The 15,946-nt window shown below is 41.7% G+C and overlaps 1 protein-coding gene across 2 annotated transcripts; it reads right to left on the reverse strand.

Annotated features, from left to right (window-relative positions):
- Window positions 1–1,198: 1,198 nt before the first annotated feature.
- On the reverse strand, window positions 1,199–14,278 carry RAMP1 (receptor activity modifying protein 1). 2 transcript variants are annotated; one of them, XM_032228239.1, is made up of 3 exons: window positions 13,879–14,278; window positions 5,966–6,101; window positions 1,199–2,264 (listed from the first exon to the last, which is right to left on the reverse strand). In XM_032228239.1, the coding sequence occupies exons 1-3, from the start codon at window positions 13,928–13,930 to the stop codon at window positions 2,009–2,011; spliced, it is 444 nt and encodes a 147-aa protein (XP_032084130.1). In that variant the 5' UTR covers window positions 13,931–14,278; the 3' UTR covers window positions 1,199–2,008. The 2 variants fall into 2 exon arrangements, with proteins under 2 accessions (XP_032084130.1, XP_032084120.1); XM_032228229.1 differs by having other exon boundaries at window positions 14,082–14,154.
- Window positions 14,279–15,946: the final 1,668 nt, after the last annotated feature.

The raw sequence follows: 15,946 nt of genomic DNA on the forward strand, positions 1-15,946 counted from the left end.
TAGACTTCACCGAATTACCTAGAAAGCAAGTTGTTAAGTATGTTTTGGGACTAGAATGTACCTTGACAGGATGGCCTGAGGCTTTTGCCTGCAGGACTAATAAAGATCATGAAGTAGTAAACGTCCTACTGGAAGAAATTATTTCTAGGTTTGGGCTACCAAATAGTATATCATTTGATTGTGACCCATATTTCATAGCTAAGTTTGTGTGAACAGTTAAACATCACACACTCCAAGATGCTTGAAGTCCAGTGCGAAGTTTCCACAGTCTGTGTGTCAGTGTTCCAAATATCATGTATTGGCAAATTCTAAATTGAGGTCTTTTGCCAGTTCTGATATATTGTGGTCTGACCAAAAGCTCAGATCACAGAATGGAGTGGTGTTTCAGCTTTCCTGACTCACGACAACACCAATATGTGTTTCTTCTTCGAATGTGAACTCTGGGTCAAAACTAACGTTTTCTTCCTTCCCCTCCTCATCAGCCTGACTTCTTTTTCTTACCTGAATATACATTATTTTGAGAGACCGGATTCCTGACAACAAACAATTCCTGCTGATGATAACTGTTGTTCTCTTATTTATACACTGCATTTCCTATGAAAGTGTAATGCTTAGGATTTGAAATAGCAAAACATAAAAAATAAATCATATCCAAACCAAGTCCAGAGTAATCTAAAGCTTACATGTTTTCATTGGGTTTAATTGTTCAAACAACATTATTTATAATTGTAGCCTATGGCATATTTTCAGTCTCTAGCTTATAGTCTAGCACATGCAAACATGGAATAGTCAAAGCTGTGAGCCAATATGTAGATGTTCTTTTCCTTAGACAGGAAATTTTACTAAAAGTAATCAGAAATTAGCTTTTGCCACCAATATTGTATAGAAAATCCAAGCTTTTCTTTATTAATAAATTTACTATTAAATTTCTTAGTGCTATAGGGCAGTGTTTTTCAACCTTTTTTGTGCAAAGGCACACTTTTTTCATGAAAAAAATCACGAGGCACACCACCATTAGAAAATGTTAAAAAAATTTAACTCTGTGCCTATATTGACTATATATAAAGTAATTTTCCCATGGCACACCTTACACTATGTCACGGCACACTAGTGTGCCGCGGCACAGTGGTTGAAAAACACTGCTATAGGGTTTATTAGAAAGCTAGATTTTTTGTTTTAATATTTATGCTATTTAATTTAATTTATTTTATTACAAGTTTTATTAGAAAGCATTTCTTCAGAATGGCGTATTGCAAACTTTAATATTTTGCCAATAATCTGATGAAGTTTTGTCCGTGAATAAATGTCTGCATTATTTAATGTCCATATAAAGTATTTATAGTGAACATTTGTTCATACAAAAGGTATGATAAAACATTAACATGCCTAAGAAATAATTATATTTGAATAAATTATGATTTGCTAAAATATTGTTGCTATATTAATTTTTCAGCCAGAAAAATTAACAAAATTAACAATATATACTGGTTTTCAGTGATTTTAACCAACAAAATAAGTTGAAATAGTTTGTTATCTCATCATCAACATTGTTTCTGTGGTACACGGGTTGTGATGCATCATCATTCCCCTCCCCCCACCATTACCTTACCTAAAGGTAAAGTGCATAAGCCAAAGAGAAGTGTGTAATTATCAAGCTCAATAAAAATATATTGAAAGAACCAGGAAAGAGAAGCTTAAATTTTAAGACTGAAGCAGCAGTACTGCAAACATGTCTGTAATATTATTAATCCTAGTTCAGACAGTGAGAACAATTTCACAATGCATTCTCTTGACTTAAGCAAAATATTTGTTAACCCAAGAAGATGCATGCAGTTTTTTTCCCCTCTAGGTAGCAGAAAGTTTTCTATTATACACTGTCTCTAAAAATATTTTGTTCTGGTATCCAGAATTCTACCAAAGAAACCGCAATATAGATTTCAGTATAGCTTGGAGGTTGAAAACTTTGGGTTTCATCTTCACCAATGTTATCTTTGGGTATAGAAGAAGTTTAAATAATGCCTTCACTGTATTTGCTTTGCCACACTACCAATGCCGTCATGAGCAGGGTGATAAAAATTGGTACAACAATGAATGGACATAAAATGATGTTAGGGGGGTCTCCTACAGCTCTTCCTGAAACAGGGCAGGTTTTGAAGTAGTGCCTATGAATTGTTATGAAGAACTGATCCACTAGTTGGTTTGGCCAGTAACAATCCAGTTTCTCAGCTACCAGGATGGTGCAGTTGGTAAGCTCCTTGTAACAGCTGCAAAAGAAAGAGACAAGGAGACTTGTTAAAAAATGTCACTCAATCATTAAGGGCCATTACATAGAGGCAAAGCCTAAATTACAGCAGTTATTATTTTAAGGTCAAAATATCATAGGTATTTCTCTAAAGTAAAGAATAGGTAACAATTCTCACAAAGTGCCTTACAAGCAGTACAGACAATTGTATATTTCTAGAATCCTTCCCACCAGAAAACCTGGGGGGAGGACACTGACCCCGGGGGGGGGGGGGGAGAGGAGATGGCATCTCAACAGAGTAAGCTCCTAGGTCATGTGACTGGGTGGGCAAGGCCAACTCAACATCACTCACATCAAAGGGGCCTCGCCTGGCCCCTCATCTCATCGCCAAAATTTTTAAGCAAAATGGAATTGCTTGAGAAACTCTGATTCCAAGTTACTTGGGTTTAAATCTGATTTAAACTAACCTAATCCACCTCCCTGAATCAGGTATCAAAGATCAACGAATTTTTCTTTAGTTGTACCAACTGTATCCCGTTACTATTAACTATACAAGTAGTCCTCAACTTACAACCACAATTAGGATCAGAACTTCTGTTGCTAAGAGAGGCAGTCATTAAATGAGTTGTACCCAATTTTATGGCCTATTTTGTCACAGCTGTTAAGCAAACTGCCATGGTTGTTAAGTGAATCCAGTTTCCTACACTAACTTTGCTTGTTGGAGGCCAGCTGAAGAGGCCTCAAATGGCAATCATTTGACCCCAGGACACTCAGGACCATCAGAAATACATGCTGGTTGCTAAGTGCCTGAGTTCTGAGCACACAGCCTCAGGGATTCTGCCAGTGACGTGCAGTCAGGGGAGGCAGGGGAGGCAGAGCCTCACCACTGTCATCATGAAAAGGAAAAAAAATATATAAAAGGAAAAAGGCTGGGGTAGTTGATGCCAGAGTCACCGTGGATGACTCTGCTTAGTGCTTAACTGTTTAAAAAAGCCTCTAAAAAAACACCCTCTACAGGGTGAGCCAGTTATTTATTAGGAACAGCATGTCGGCAGTTCCTCGAGTGAGGTCAATTCTGTGGCACGTAGTTTATGGGTGAACTTTTACCCTGTTTCCCCCCTCCTCTTAGTCTGTGTCATAAATCACATTCTCCAATGAGGCACTCTTGTGGGCTCTAGAAGTCCACACCTCACAAGCTGGCTTTGGAAATCTAAGATCCTACCCTGGAATAAGGTATGATTGGAATGTCCTCCCCCCCTCTGGTACCTATTGCATTCAAGAGTAGACTAGAAATACTTTTGTGAGTTGACACAAAAGTTTGTAGAACTAAAAAAAATTCAACCAATCAATTCCAACTTATCGCAAAAAAAAAATCTCACAAAGTTGGAATTTATTGATTGAACCTTTTTTTTTAGTTCCACAAACTTTCCCTGCACGCGACGGTGATAGAATAAAGGGATAGAGCTAGAAATCAGGTTGGCAAAGAAATGCTTGGTGGAAACAAGGGCATCTGGGCAATGGTGGATGGGGCAAGCTGCACGACACGGGGCTGCGCTGCAATGGACAAACAGGAAACGGAACGGCCAGTACGAGGGAAGTAGAAGAAAATTGCTGCCTAAAAGTCCATTGCTAGTTAGCGGCTTCAATAGCAGGCAGGTCAGGCCAATGATCTGCCTGCATTGCTCCAGTGTGCCTTGGTTTGGTTTGGTTTGGTTTGGTTCTATTGGACTTATATGCTGCCCTTCTCCCAAAGGACTCAGGGTGGCGTACAACATAAAAACACTTAAGACAAAAGTTAAAAAAGATTAAATAGGAAATCCAATAACCTTCAATTGACAATTTAAATCAAAATTAAAGTCCTGGAAGGGCTTTTGGAGGAAATGATTCCATAGATTTCCCGCTTCTCACCTTTCTTCGCACCTTTCAAATTATGCCTCACATTCCCATTTCTTGACACTTCAGTGAAGGGGGGCGAGAGATCCGAGTTCAGGTTGTAGCTACTTCTCTCCCTGGCCAAAAGTCTTTCCAAAGGTTCCCTCCTCACAACACACACTTTCTATTTCCTTTTCCATTTTGTACCCCTCAGTTTGTTGACACTTCAATAGTCTTTTTCCTTCTCCTACGTCTTCTCCAAAACTCCCTTTTGGCTGGTTCTGAGAAAGTTTGATGAGCTATTGAACCCTTTGGCTTGAATGAAATCTCCCTCCCAATGGAGGAATAGGGAAGACTTGGGTCATTTTTCTCTTCTCCCTTCTCCCCACCCATCCCCTCTCCCTCATAGACTTCGTGGTAATTCTTTTCTGGGATTCTGGACATCTGGGGAAGGATCACTTTCTCAATGGAGCAAATCGGTGGAAAACGAGGTGGAGTTGTAGATGGGAAGAAACGGTAGGTCAGCAGCTGGCAATGTTTCTTCAGGATGGGGTGAAAAGGATTCTTCTCTGCCCTGTCTGGCCCCAATTACTTACCTTGACTACATCTGGCCTGCCTTGAATCTGGCTCGCTACACTGACTCGCACCCAGCATATGTTTTTCTCTGCCTAGGCCAACATTTAAATTCCTGCAAGCAAGCAATCTCTTCTGCTCTTAAAAGAGATCAGCCCACTTTCACCCTTAGATAGTTCGGGAGGGCAATAGGAAGCAAGAATGGGAAACTCAAAATAGCAGATCTTCCTGGTTCTCCCCTTCCCCCTTTAGCCAGTAGGACACCAATTCCCGACAGGAATCTGATTTTTTCAGATGATCTAAATCAATTGGGGCTTTCCATCTCATTGAATTAATTATTAGGGTTGCACCAAGAGTTTTCTCTCTGCTTTTTCAAGTAAAGATCTATGTTCCCCACTCGGAAGGAAGGAAGGACGCCATAAAACTTTGTTTTTAGCAGCATTTGAAGAAGTTTGCAAGAGAAATCCAAAGGATCTCTGTAAATCCTTGAACATTTTATGTTTTTCCTCTGGTCAGTTGAAACAGTAAGGAAAAAGAATTAAGGCAGAAGTACGTTTTTTTGTAAACACAAGTTTGATGGATATGTAAAAATTCCAGTTCCTTCTTTTCCCTCTTCCCTTCAACTCCCTTTCTAAAATACTGTTTTAAGCTGTTGGTTTCCCTCCCACTCAAATTACTAGTTTTGTGAATTTGAAATAAGGGTTAGGTAAGCACTTTTTAATGTGACTTGTTGTAACTTTCAAAGTACAGAGAAAAGTTACTTTTCCAGATAGTGGTCTGATTTTTAATTTTTAAATGCAATGACATTTTAAATATAGTACAAATAAATGGTGATCTTTATCCCAAGAAAAATAAACTGAAGAAAAATAAGACTGCAGCCTCAAGCATGTAATGCTTATTACCTCTGCCGCCCCCAATTCTCTTGATATTCAGGCCACCTCGCAGCCCCCTAACATTCAGGTCCTAACCCTAACCTTCCAATATAATCTTTTAGTATATTGTTTTGGATAAAAATTACAAGAAAGTGTATTCAGGCTAGATATCTGGTGGAAATTCTTGACTGCCACATTAAGAGGTGAATCCCCCTTCACTAAGATTTATACAGTCATCTCTCAGATGTGGTATTGAGCAAGGGGTTGGACTAAATGATAACTTCATTCTATTACATTAATAGTCATTCTATTATGATCCAATTTTTCTTTTATACCTATGATAAAAGAAAAAGTAAAAATATAAAAGAAATAAGTAAAAAAATACTTTTGATTATTTGATACTTACTCCAAAGTCTTATCCCAATCGCACCACAGCGTCTTCCTGAGAGTTTCCATGTCAGATTTAAATTTGCTGAGACAAAAGTCCTCAATTAATTCTCCATAAGATTCATGGCATGCAGAGACCATAATAAAATGATGGGCTAAAATAGAAAGAGGAAAGTGGAAAAGATTTTTAAAACATGGTCAGGTTAGAATAAAATTGCTTGATTCATGTCAGTATAAAAATTACCAGTGGAAGAATAATCCCAAATAGATCTTTCTGCCATTAAACATTGTTGTTTATTCTTGAGTAAATAATCATTTCAGAGAAAAGAAACATTACAGGTAGACCTCTACAGCCATCAAGCAGTTTTAATAAATGTAAGTTATAATGTAGCAATTGAACACACCACAATTTTTCCAAATTTTTTCCAAATCTGACTGTGTGGAAATATAGTAGTTATAGTAGTGGTGATGTTTTCATTTGCTGAAGAATGTAATAAATCAGTAAACAAATAATTTTGTTCAAAAATCTACACAAGGAACATAAAGGGCATGTTTGGAAAGGCAAGAAACAGCTGCCAGCTTTCCAGCTAGGAAATCCAAAAGGAGAACTGCTGGGACATTGTGCTTCCCAAAAGTAAAGCTCTATTAAATGCACTACATTGGCACAGAAGAAGCTAAACCAGCTCTGGGGTTCCTGCACAAATGCCCACATGGTTAAATTTGCCTCTTCTACAAGGTAAGAGTTGAGGCGCTTCAGGTCCAGAATTGCCCTCCATCCCCCCGAGCTCTTCGGGACAACAAAAAGGTTGGAGTATAGACCCAACCAGTAGTCTTCCGGTGGGACTGTTCCACCGCCTGAATGTCCAACAGGTGTTGGATGGCTAGACTCATTAAGCGGCATCTTTCCAGGTCCCTGGATGGAGGAAAGATCCTGAAGAGCATCGGGGGAAGGGAGAGAAACTCCAGACGGAGGCCGTCCCTGATGATGGACATGACCCAAGCATTTGACATTCTCTGGTCCTACTGATCCGCGAAGGACGCTAGGCGGCTGCCAATGGGTTGACTCGGGTTGGAGTCATTTCCCTCTGAGGAAGGGATGGCCACACACACACACACCCACGAAAGGGCCACTTGGACTGACTTGGTACCTCCCCCTGTCGTGATCCAAGGGGTGATGACCCTGCCTGTTGGACCTGTAGGGGGCGTACCGTTGTTGCCGATAACCCGGGTCAGGAGGCCAGTAAGAAGGTCTATGGTAAGAAGTCGGATGGGAGTGTTAGAAGGTAGGACCTTCTTTTTGTCCTTGTTCTCCGTGAAAATTGGGTCAAGCGATCTTCCCGAAGAGATTCGGGCTAGTGTAAGGGGCTGCTGCCAAATTCCATTTGGACTTCTTGTCCATTTGTCAGTTGCGAAGCCACAAAAGACGGCGAGACATTACCGAGGTGGACAACGCCCGGGAAGCAAATTTGATAGAATCTAGAGTGACATTCACTGAGAACTGCATGGCCAAAATAATTTTAGTGGGGCCTTGGTGAAGACGCTCATTGTGGATCAGGAGGCGATCCTGTACTGGAGCAGCCACATAACTGTGGTGCAATTAAAATAAGATGCGGCAGTGGCCGATTTAATAGCCCAAGAGGAAGTGGTAACATTTTTACGAAAGGTAAGCTCTGCCCGCTTGTCTTCGGGCTTTAATTTATCCTCCACATCTCCTGAGACCACGGTAGAAGTGTTAGCGAGAAGAGCAATGGGGGCGTCCACCGTTGGCAATTGGAGGGGCTGGGAGAAAGCCTGTTCCATATTGTAGAAGCAGTGGTCATTTCTCCCAGGATTGGGCAAGGTGGAAGGTCAAGCCCACTGGTTTTTAACCACTTCCAGCAAAAGTGGAGGGGCTGAGACCTCCTCCTTATCCATATTGGGATTTATAAACATAGCCAGGTTGGGATCCCTATGTTGGGACACAGGTGGAGCCCCAGTACCAACCTGAGTAGTCTTATGCAGGAGAGATTTGAATGCCGGGGGTGCAAAAAGAGACTGGGGAAGGCTGGGGGATCAGGAGGGACGTGTCCTCATCCTCTGAAAACCCCAGGTCTGGATGGGTCCCCTCCCCTAGTACTGAGCCCTTGCTAACCACAGATGGAGAAGGGGCCCTAGGTGGACCTTGACCACAGGAAGAGGATGGAGATCTAGGGTGCCTGGAGTCAGAATGAGGCCTTGCCATCCCTTGCAAAGTGCGTTCCCATTGGGCTAGGCCTGAGGTAATGCCCCCTTGGTGACTGCAGAAGAAATGAGTCTCCTGATACTTTCAGGCAGTAGCACAAGATCTTCCAGGTCCTCCTCTGAGGGCCCCGGAGGTGCAGGGCCCTGGGGAGCTAGGTGTGATGGCGGAAGGTAATCTCTAGAACCCCCCCCCCTTTCCAATGGATCCCTACCCCTCTCTACACAATCTTGGAGAGATGGGGGGAGGAGAGGCCACTTGTTTGTGAAGCCTAGCAGGGGAGGCAGGAGGTGGAAGGGCTGAAGCCTTGGGGGGGGAGGGAGGCAATGGAATGAGAACTGGGCCTCACTGGGGACTTGGATCTGCAAGGAGATTCGGACCTAGTAGCCTGAGCTTTCTTTTCTGCTCTGGCCACTCGCTTTTCCAAGGCCTTCTGTCTCTCAGCTCATCCCTCACAGTGGCTCTAGAAGGATGCCGCCAGTCTAGTCTTCCAGGCCTCTCTTAGCTTTTATGTTAAGTTGACTTAAACACAAGTTTTTTTATGCTCTTCAAAGGGGAAAGGGTTTCCCCCCCCCTTCTTTCTTTCTTTCTTTCTTTCTTTCTTTCTTTCTTTCTTTCTTTCTTTCTTTCTCTTTCTTTCTTTCTTTCTTTCCTTCCTTCCTTCCTTCCTTCTTTCCTTCCTTCCTTCGACAAAATAGTTCTCAGAGGCACCTGTGAAAACAGTTTGTGCCTTTGGTTTTTTATCAGTTTCTGTAAACAAGTTGCAAACCCTTCAGCTGCAAAGTTAGTGAAGTCAAATAAAGAAAGAGATACGTTGTTTCAAAAAAAAACCTCTGACTGGCAGTTAATTTTCACCTTCTGTAGGAAACAAAGTTCTTTAGATTGCTTTTAGTGTGATTTAATAACAAGTAATAGGAAGAATTGTTAAAATAAAAAGGAAGGTTTTAGTCCAGAAATGAAAAAATAAAGCAACAAGTAGCAGAAGAAAAAAAAAATCAATCCGTTCACTTTAAAAGGAGAAATGGAGAATGTGACACGCATTTCAATCCACAAAAAATAGTTACAATGACGAAGGAAAAAAAACTTTCCACAGCGATCCCATTAGGATTATTTTCGCCGCTCAGTTCTTTGGTTTAAGGATCAATTTGGCTTTAAGGAAACATTTATTTGGGCAGACTTTAGCAAAATAGAAAAAATACCTCACCAGATGGACTCACTTTCTCTTTTCACTTCCTTCCTTCCGGAGCATCGGAAATTGAATTAGAATTATAACCAATACCTCCAGGAGCCAAAGCTAGTACTTGGACCAGAGACTGAGAGGAAACTGGCAGCCAATAGGGAAGGATACTTTAAGAAAATTCCCTCAATCTCTGGACCAATCAGGATGTGACTAAACCCAGCTGTAGCCCCTCCTGCCATATCTACAGGAAAATAAAGCAGACTGTTTGTTGTGAGTAGCGCATAAGACGCAATACAACAAAGCTGATAATCTATACTATTCTTTATTCATTTTATGCATTTGATCACAAGGCAAGGAATGTTTCCCCTTTTGTATTTGAGCATCCAAGAAGGGACAGGAAAGACAAAGGAATGTTATGTTGTTTGTTGTTTGTATTCTTTGTCATGGATTGCACCAGTGAGGCTAAAACCAATTTCATTGTATACACGATGTATTCAGACAATAAAGGCTGTACTATAAAAAGAACATGTCAGGTTTGCAAAGCTGCAGATGAACAAATCAAGACTTCTGGAACACTGTCTTTGGACAGATGAAACCAAACTGGAGATGTTTGGCCATAATGCACAGTGCTATGTTTGGCAAAAATCAAACACAGCATATCAGCAGAAACATCTCACATCAACCATCAAACACAATGATGGGAGGTGTGATGATTTGGGCTTGTTTTGCAGCCGCAGGACCTGGGCATCTTGCAGTCATTGAGTCAATCATGAACTCCTCTATATATCAAAGTATTCTAGAGACAAATGTGAGCCCACCTGCCCAACAGCTAAAGCTTAAACAACATTGGATCATGCATTGCAACAGGACACACTAGGGAACTCTGCAACAGAATGGATGAAAAGGAAAAGAATCGAGCAGTTGCAAAGTCAAAGTCCAGAAATCATCCCGACTGAATGCTGTGCTGTGATGGGACCTTAAGAGAACTGGGCATAAACACCCACCAACCTCCATGAACCAAAGGAACCTTGTGAAGAAGAGGGGGGGGGGCAAAGGTCTCCACAATGATGTGAGAGTCTGATGAAGTCATACAGATAATGATGACTTCATGTTAATGCTGCTAAACTGATTTTACAAGCTATTTAATTGTAAAGTATACTTGGTTTTTCATATATGGCTTTATCTTTTATACGCGAGTTTTTATTTCTTGATTTGGGTACTTTTGATTTCCTTAATTAGAAGATTATGATTTTATGAATGTTTGCTTATTTTTCCTGCCAACATAGGATCCATTTTAGGCTCCAAAGTCCATTCTGGGATCTAATATTAAACGCCAGAAAGACATTAATACTATGAAATACTTCCACTAGAAAATAGTATCTGTCCTATATAGACAAAGCCATAAAGAAAAACGGAAGACTGTAATAACTTTGGCATCTATTGAGACATAACTCCACCAAGCACTGTCCTTCCAGGAATTTTTGTGAGGAAAACTTTCTCCTTCCGAGGGCAAAAGAAGGTTCATAAGGAGCAGCTATTCTTGACATGATATTTTGTTTTTCAGTTGAATTGTACAACTGATATCTTATATTAAAGGTGAAAAGAATTCTGAAGTGATTTATCTTGGTTAGATTTTTTTGTCAAAAATCTGACATTTTAACACAGAAGTGTAGACTTTCTTTACCCATTGTAACTTTTTCATTCCCACTTGTCCAACCAGCAGTCAAACGCATGGAGGGGCACTCCATTTACATGAGTGGCAAGTGCGCATGCACACCACTGGCACAAATGGAGCTGCACACACCCAAGCGCACTTGCTGGCCACTTGTGAGAAACCGTCCCCCCCCTGCCCCCATCTGCAAAGGCAGAAGGTTTGGGGAACTCTGCCTTAAGGCACCAGTGTAGCAATCAGGAGATTGTGAATTCAAGTCCTGTCTTAGGCACAAAAACCATCTGGGTGACCAGGGCCAGTCATTCTAATTCTCCCTCAAATCTAAGAAGCAGGGAAGGGCAAATCACTTCCAAAATCTTGCCAGGAAAACTGCAGGCAGTCCAGGCAATCACCAGAAGTCAGCACTGAGTTGAAGGCAAAAAAAACCCCAAACTCCTGGAGACAGCAACCTTGTTCTTATCCTCAGAAGAAGAAGAAGAAAATTGGGGGGGGGGGGAGTGAAGGATTTAAGAAATTACAACTTCAGTCTAACTTAAGGAAAAGTTGTCCCACTGTGATGGATTATTCCCTGCAAAGAGGAACTGCCTTCCTTGTGGCTCAGATCCATTTGCTCATTTTGTCTATGTAGCCCAAAGCTTAGCTAATCAGAAGGAAAGGGAAATTGAGAGAGGGAGGGAAGGAGGAAGGTAGAGGGAGAGAGAGGCAGAGAGAGCGAGAGACAACGCATACAAGCAAAGGGCTCTATCAGCTGCTTCTGTCAGCAGAGGGAGGATGTCCACGGGAGAGGGAGAACATTATTTATTAAACGTATCCAATCTTAATAATAACAACAGAATAACAGAGTTGGAAGGTACCTTGTAGATCATCTAGTCCACCCCCTCCCAAACAGGAGATCCTACACCGTTTCTGAGAGATGGCAATACAGTCTCTTCTTGAAAACGTTTAGTGATGAAACTCCTACAACTTCTGGAGGCAAGCTGTTCCACTGGTTGATTGTTCTTACTGTCAGAAAATTTCTTATTTCTAGGTTTAATTTCTCCTTGATCAATTTCCAGGTGGATAAAAATCGATGATTTTTTTAAAAAATGGAAAAAGATATATTTTTTAAATTTAAATTGGATTTTTTAAATTTAAAAATGATTTTTTATTTTTATCAAATTTATTTTAATAGAATGCTTTTGGAGAAAAAAATCTATCTAAAGATAGTTTTCTATTTAACATACATTAATAATTTTGTTTATTCAGCATGAAATGGAGCTTAGTTATGTAGCATGAGGCTGTATATTCTGCAATATTTACATTTTTGGTAAACTCATTCAATTAATCTAAGCTCTGCAAGGTGAGATAACATGCACCGCACTGATGCATTCACGCAATTTCACAGTAACCATGAGATAAATCCTAAAACAAAGTTCAGGAATATTCCTTTATCCCATTGGTTTGCAAATCTACCTACACTACAAACTATATAATTGCAGAGAAATGCATTTGTACCACCGGGCTCTACAGCGTGAAGAGGAAGGAAAAGTAGTGAAACCCATGCAGCTTATAAATATAATATTAAAGAGCACCTGTCATTTCAGATCCATCACGGAAGCGCGTTAGAGGACATCCACTCACCTGCTGCCTGCCACATCTGTCACCTTGTTGTGTCACTGTCGCATCACCAATTGTCCCATTAAAGTGAATGGGACTGTTGGTGAATCAACAGCAGGTCAGAGAAGGAGCCACTGCGGGACAGAGATGACAGTTGCTCTTTAAAAATTATGATTTAAATCAAGTTGATTTAAATCAAATTCACCCCGTCAATTTCCATCCATTATTCCTTATCTGGCCTTCAGGTGCTTTGGAAAATAGCTTGACCCCCCCCTCCTCTCTGTGGCAGCCCCTCAAATATTGAAACACTGCTATCGTGTCTCCCCTAGTCCTTCTCTTCACTCGACTAGCCAGGCCCATTTCCTGTAACTGTTCTTCATATGTTTTAGTCTCCAGGCCCCTCTAATCATCTTTGTTGCTCTTCTCTGCACTCTTTCTAGAGCACGTGTCAAGTTCGCCATATCATGTGATGTATCCTAATGTTTTTCCCTTTGCAGAGCTGGGGGAGGGCATGGCCTGTGCTTGATGCATCCAGCCTGGGTGGCCAGTTTGACACCCCTGTTCTAGTGTCTCAACATCTTTTTTATAGTTTGTTGACCAAAATTGGATGTCGCATTCTAGGTGGGGTCTTACTAAGACTTTGTAGAGTGCTATTAGTACCTCACTTGATTTTGCCATTTCTTTCTTTGAAATTCAATCTCATAGCTGGATCATATCTATTTCCATCCTATCCTGATTTAGAATATGACAGATCTTAATTCTATCAACTTGGAGGCTAAGACAGTGCATGGTGTTTTCCAAATGATTAGCAAAGATGACAATACATCACATAAACTGACTTGCAAAACATAGGTTGATAAAACAGAAGAAGAATACAAACCCACAAATAATTTGTGCAAATTGTATTTGTAAATGCAAAAGGCACCGTACAATTCCACTGCAGCTGAAAGTTGATATTGCTAGAAAATTAAGTTTGTCTGTTGATTCAAAGGAAAAGTTGTTTTGTGAGAATCTGGTCAATTGTTTTGTATTGCCATTAATCATCATCACCAGTTACCATCCCAACTACCATCATCAAAAGGCAGATTGACAGTATATGGACACATATATGTATATACACACACAAACATGTACTAAATTTCCTCATTCAAATTTTAGCCTATATGGTCTCAACGTCTGGATGACTCCGGTGGCGCCTGGCCTGCCCACCGCTCTGCTCTCGCCTCCAAATAGCCACATTCTGAACTAGCCCGAAGCAGCACTCACCGAGGCCGAGCCACAGGCAGCGTTTCAGGAGGGGGAGCATTCCCAAAGCCATGGCTCCAGCGGAGGAATGAAGCCTGTCGACGCCAAGGGACTTTATTTTAAGCAACAGGGATCTTTGACGAACAAACCATTCCAAAGAAAGACGCTGCTGCTGCAGACGTCCAGGGGGGGGGGGGGACGGGACCGAACGCAACCAACTCAACCTCGTGAAAAGCCTCCGCTGAGAGAGTCTGGGGAGATACGAGCTGTAGCAGACGAGCCCACCAGCCGCCCCTCCGCTCTTCTTCTTCGAGGAAGGATCGTCAGCTGTCGCAAAAGGCACGTGGGGAGGGGAGCCGTCCTGATTGGATCCTTTCAGGGAGGGCAGAGGAAGAACGAAGGAAGGATTTTCCCTTTCTCTTCTTCCTCCCTCCAGGGACCTGCTTGTGGGGGGGGGGAGAGGGGGAGCGCCGTGCTGCTGCTAAGAGGGTCGCGTGTACCAGGCTCCTCCGTAAATAACACGCGCAACAGAGATATTTAAAAGCAACTCATTTGCGCGGGCGGAACCGTTTTTGGCCCCGTGGGTTCTATTTCTGACACTGCCTGAAAATGGATCAAGCAAGGATCGCGACTTCCTGGTTTTATAATTAACTCATAAGATCAAAGTTGAACGGGGGCAACGCGGAGATGAGTCGAAAGCAAAAGACAATAAATTCTGATCTTCTCCAGCCGCCACTGTTGCAGGATCTCCTTCGCGGATAGTATGACGGCGAGGAGCGGGAAAGCCACCCTCTTACCTTAAACTCTGATACTCCTCCGCACACCCCCATCTCTCCAGGCGATGGAGAAAAGAGCAGTTCCCCCCCCTTTTTTTCCTGAAGGCAAATATGGTTTTTAAACTATGGGCTTGGTAATCCCCTTTCCTAAAATAGGCAACATTGTGCAGTTTAAAAAAGCATCCTACCCATTCAGACAAAGTTTTATAGCTTTAAAAACACTTTCTCCAACAAGATTTCTAAGTGTTCTGATTCATTCTAGAAGCATATCCACTTGAGCGTCGCTGATAGATGCACTTAAAAGGTTTCCTCCGCAGGTCCGGATTTCCCGTCTCCGAGAGCGTTACCACCTGAGTGAATGAACTGAGGATCGAAGCAAGCTGCGTTTGAAAGCAAGTTGCCTTTATTATTTCAGGAAAGCAAGACCGACAGTGATGTAGATCAGGGTTCCCGGGTGAGCTGACCCCGACGTACAGTAAGTGTACCTTTTGTTTTCTTTGTACTATCATTTTATCACTTTTTGCGTGTGCCTTTGCTGATGGTTCTAATCCCGTCTTGCTTTTTGTTATTCCTCTGCCCTAAAGTAATTCCCACGGAGTAGGGATGATCCCTAGTGTCTTCTACTGTACTTCATATTTCTACATCTTCGCCCTGAGCTAATCAGTTTTTGTTGTCACTCTGATCTTTTCCTCTCTTAAAGGTAACTTCTTCCTGCACTTCCTAGGTCTTTTGTATTGTTTTCTCCTCTGCAGCTATTTCTAATTGTCCTGATATCCTGGTAGTTATTCTGAGGAGGTTTCTTTTAGAATGTATGCTGGCTTTGTTATTCTGGTGACTTCCAGTTTGGTTATGGGCCGTTCTGGTCTTCCTAATACAACACTGTCTTCCCACAACAGCCTGTCCCAAACACTGTGCAAAAAATCCACCAAATTATGTAGCAGTCTCTTCCCCTGGCTGACAACTCAGTCAGGCGTTAGAGTCCATTAGGGCAGTGACAAATCTTCCAGTATTGGAAGACTCTTATTCCATGTCCTCACAGCTATAATTCCTGTAAAGCAAAATATAACCAGATCTTTCAACATTTTCTAGGCCTGGGTTTCTGGAGCCCTCATCCATCTTAATAGCCCCAATATTTGCTGCAGTTTGTCACTATGAAGTAGACCCATCAATTAGCACTAATTTCACTCACTGTGAGTCTATCTAGCAGTATATTATTAAACCGACAACTGTTTACTAAGAAAATATAATCTGTCACACCTACACTCTGCCACTTTCCCATTTGCCGGAGCCCTTCGCAAGTGGGGCGGCGGACA

This window comes from Thamnophis elegans, chromosome 1 (assembly GCF_009769535.1).
Source record: "Thamnophis elegans isolate rThaEle1 chromosome 1, rThaEle1.pri, whole genome shotgun sequence".
NCBI classification, from domain to species: domain Eukaryota; kingdom Metazoa; phylum Chordata; class Lepidosauria; order Squamata; family Colubridae; genus Thamnophis; species Thamnophis elegans.

Excerpts from the sequence above, each read along its gene's own strand:
- RAMP1 (XM_032228239.1), bottom strand. The coding sequence starts at position 13,930 with ATGGCTTTGGGAATGCTCCCCCTCCTGAAACGCTGCCTGTGGCTCGGC. Across the intron at positions 6,102-13,878 it reads CTGCCTGTGGCTCGGCCTCG|CCCATCATTTTATTATGGTC; the intron begins GTGAGTGCTGCT and ends TTTCTATTTTAG. Across the intron at positions 2,265-5,965 it reads GATTGGGATAAGACTTTGGA|CTGTTACAAGGAGCTTACCA; the intron begins GTAAGTATCAAA and ends TTTCTTTTGCAG.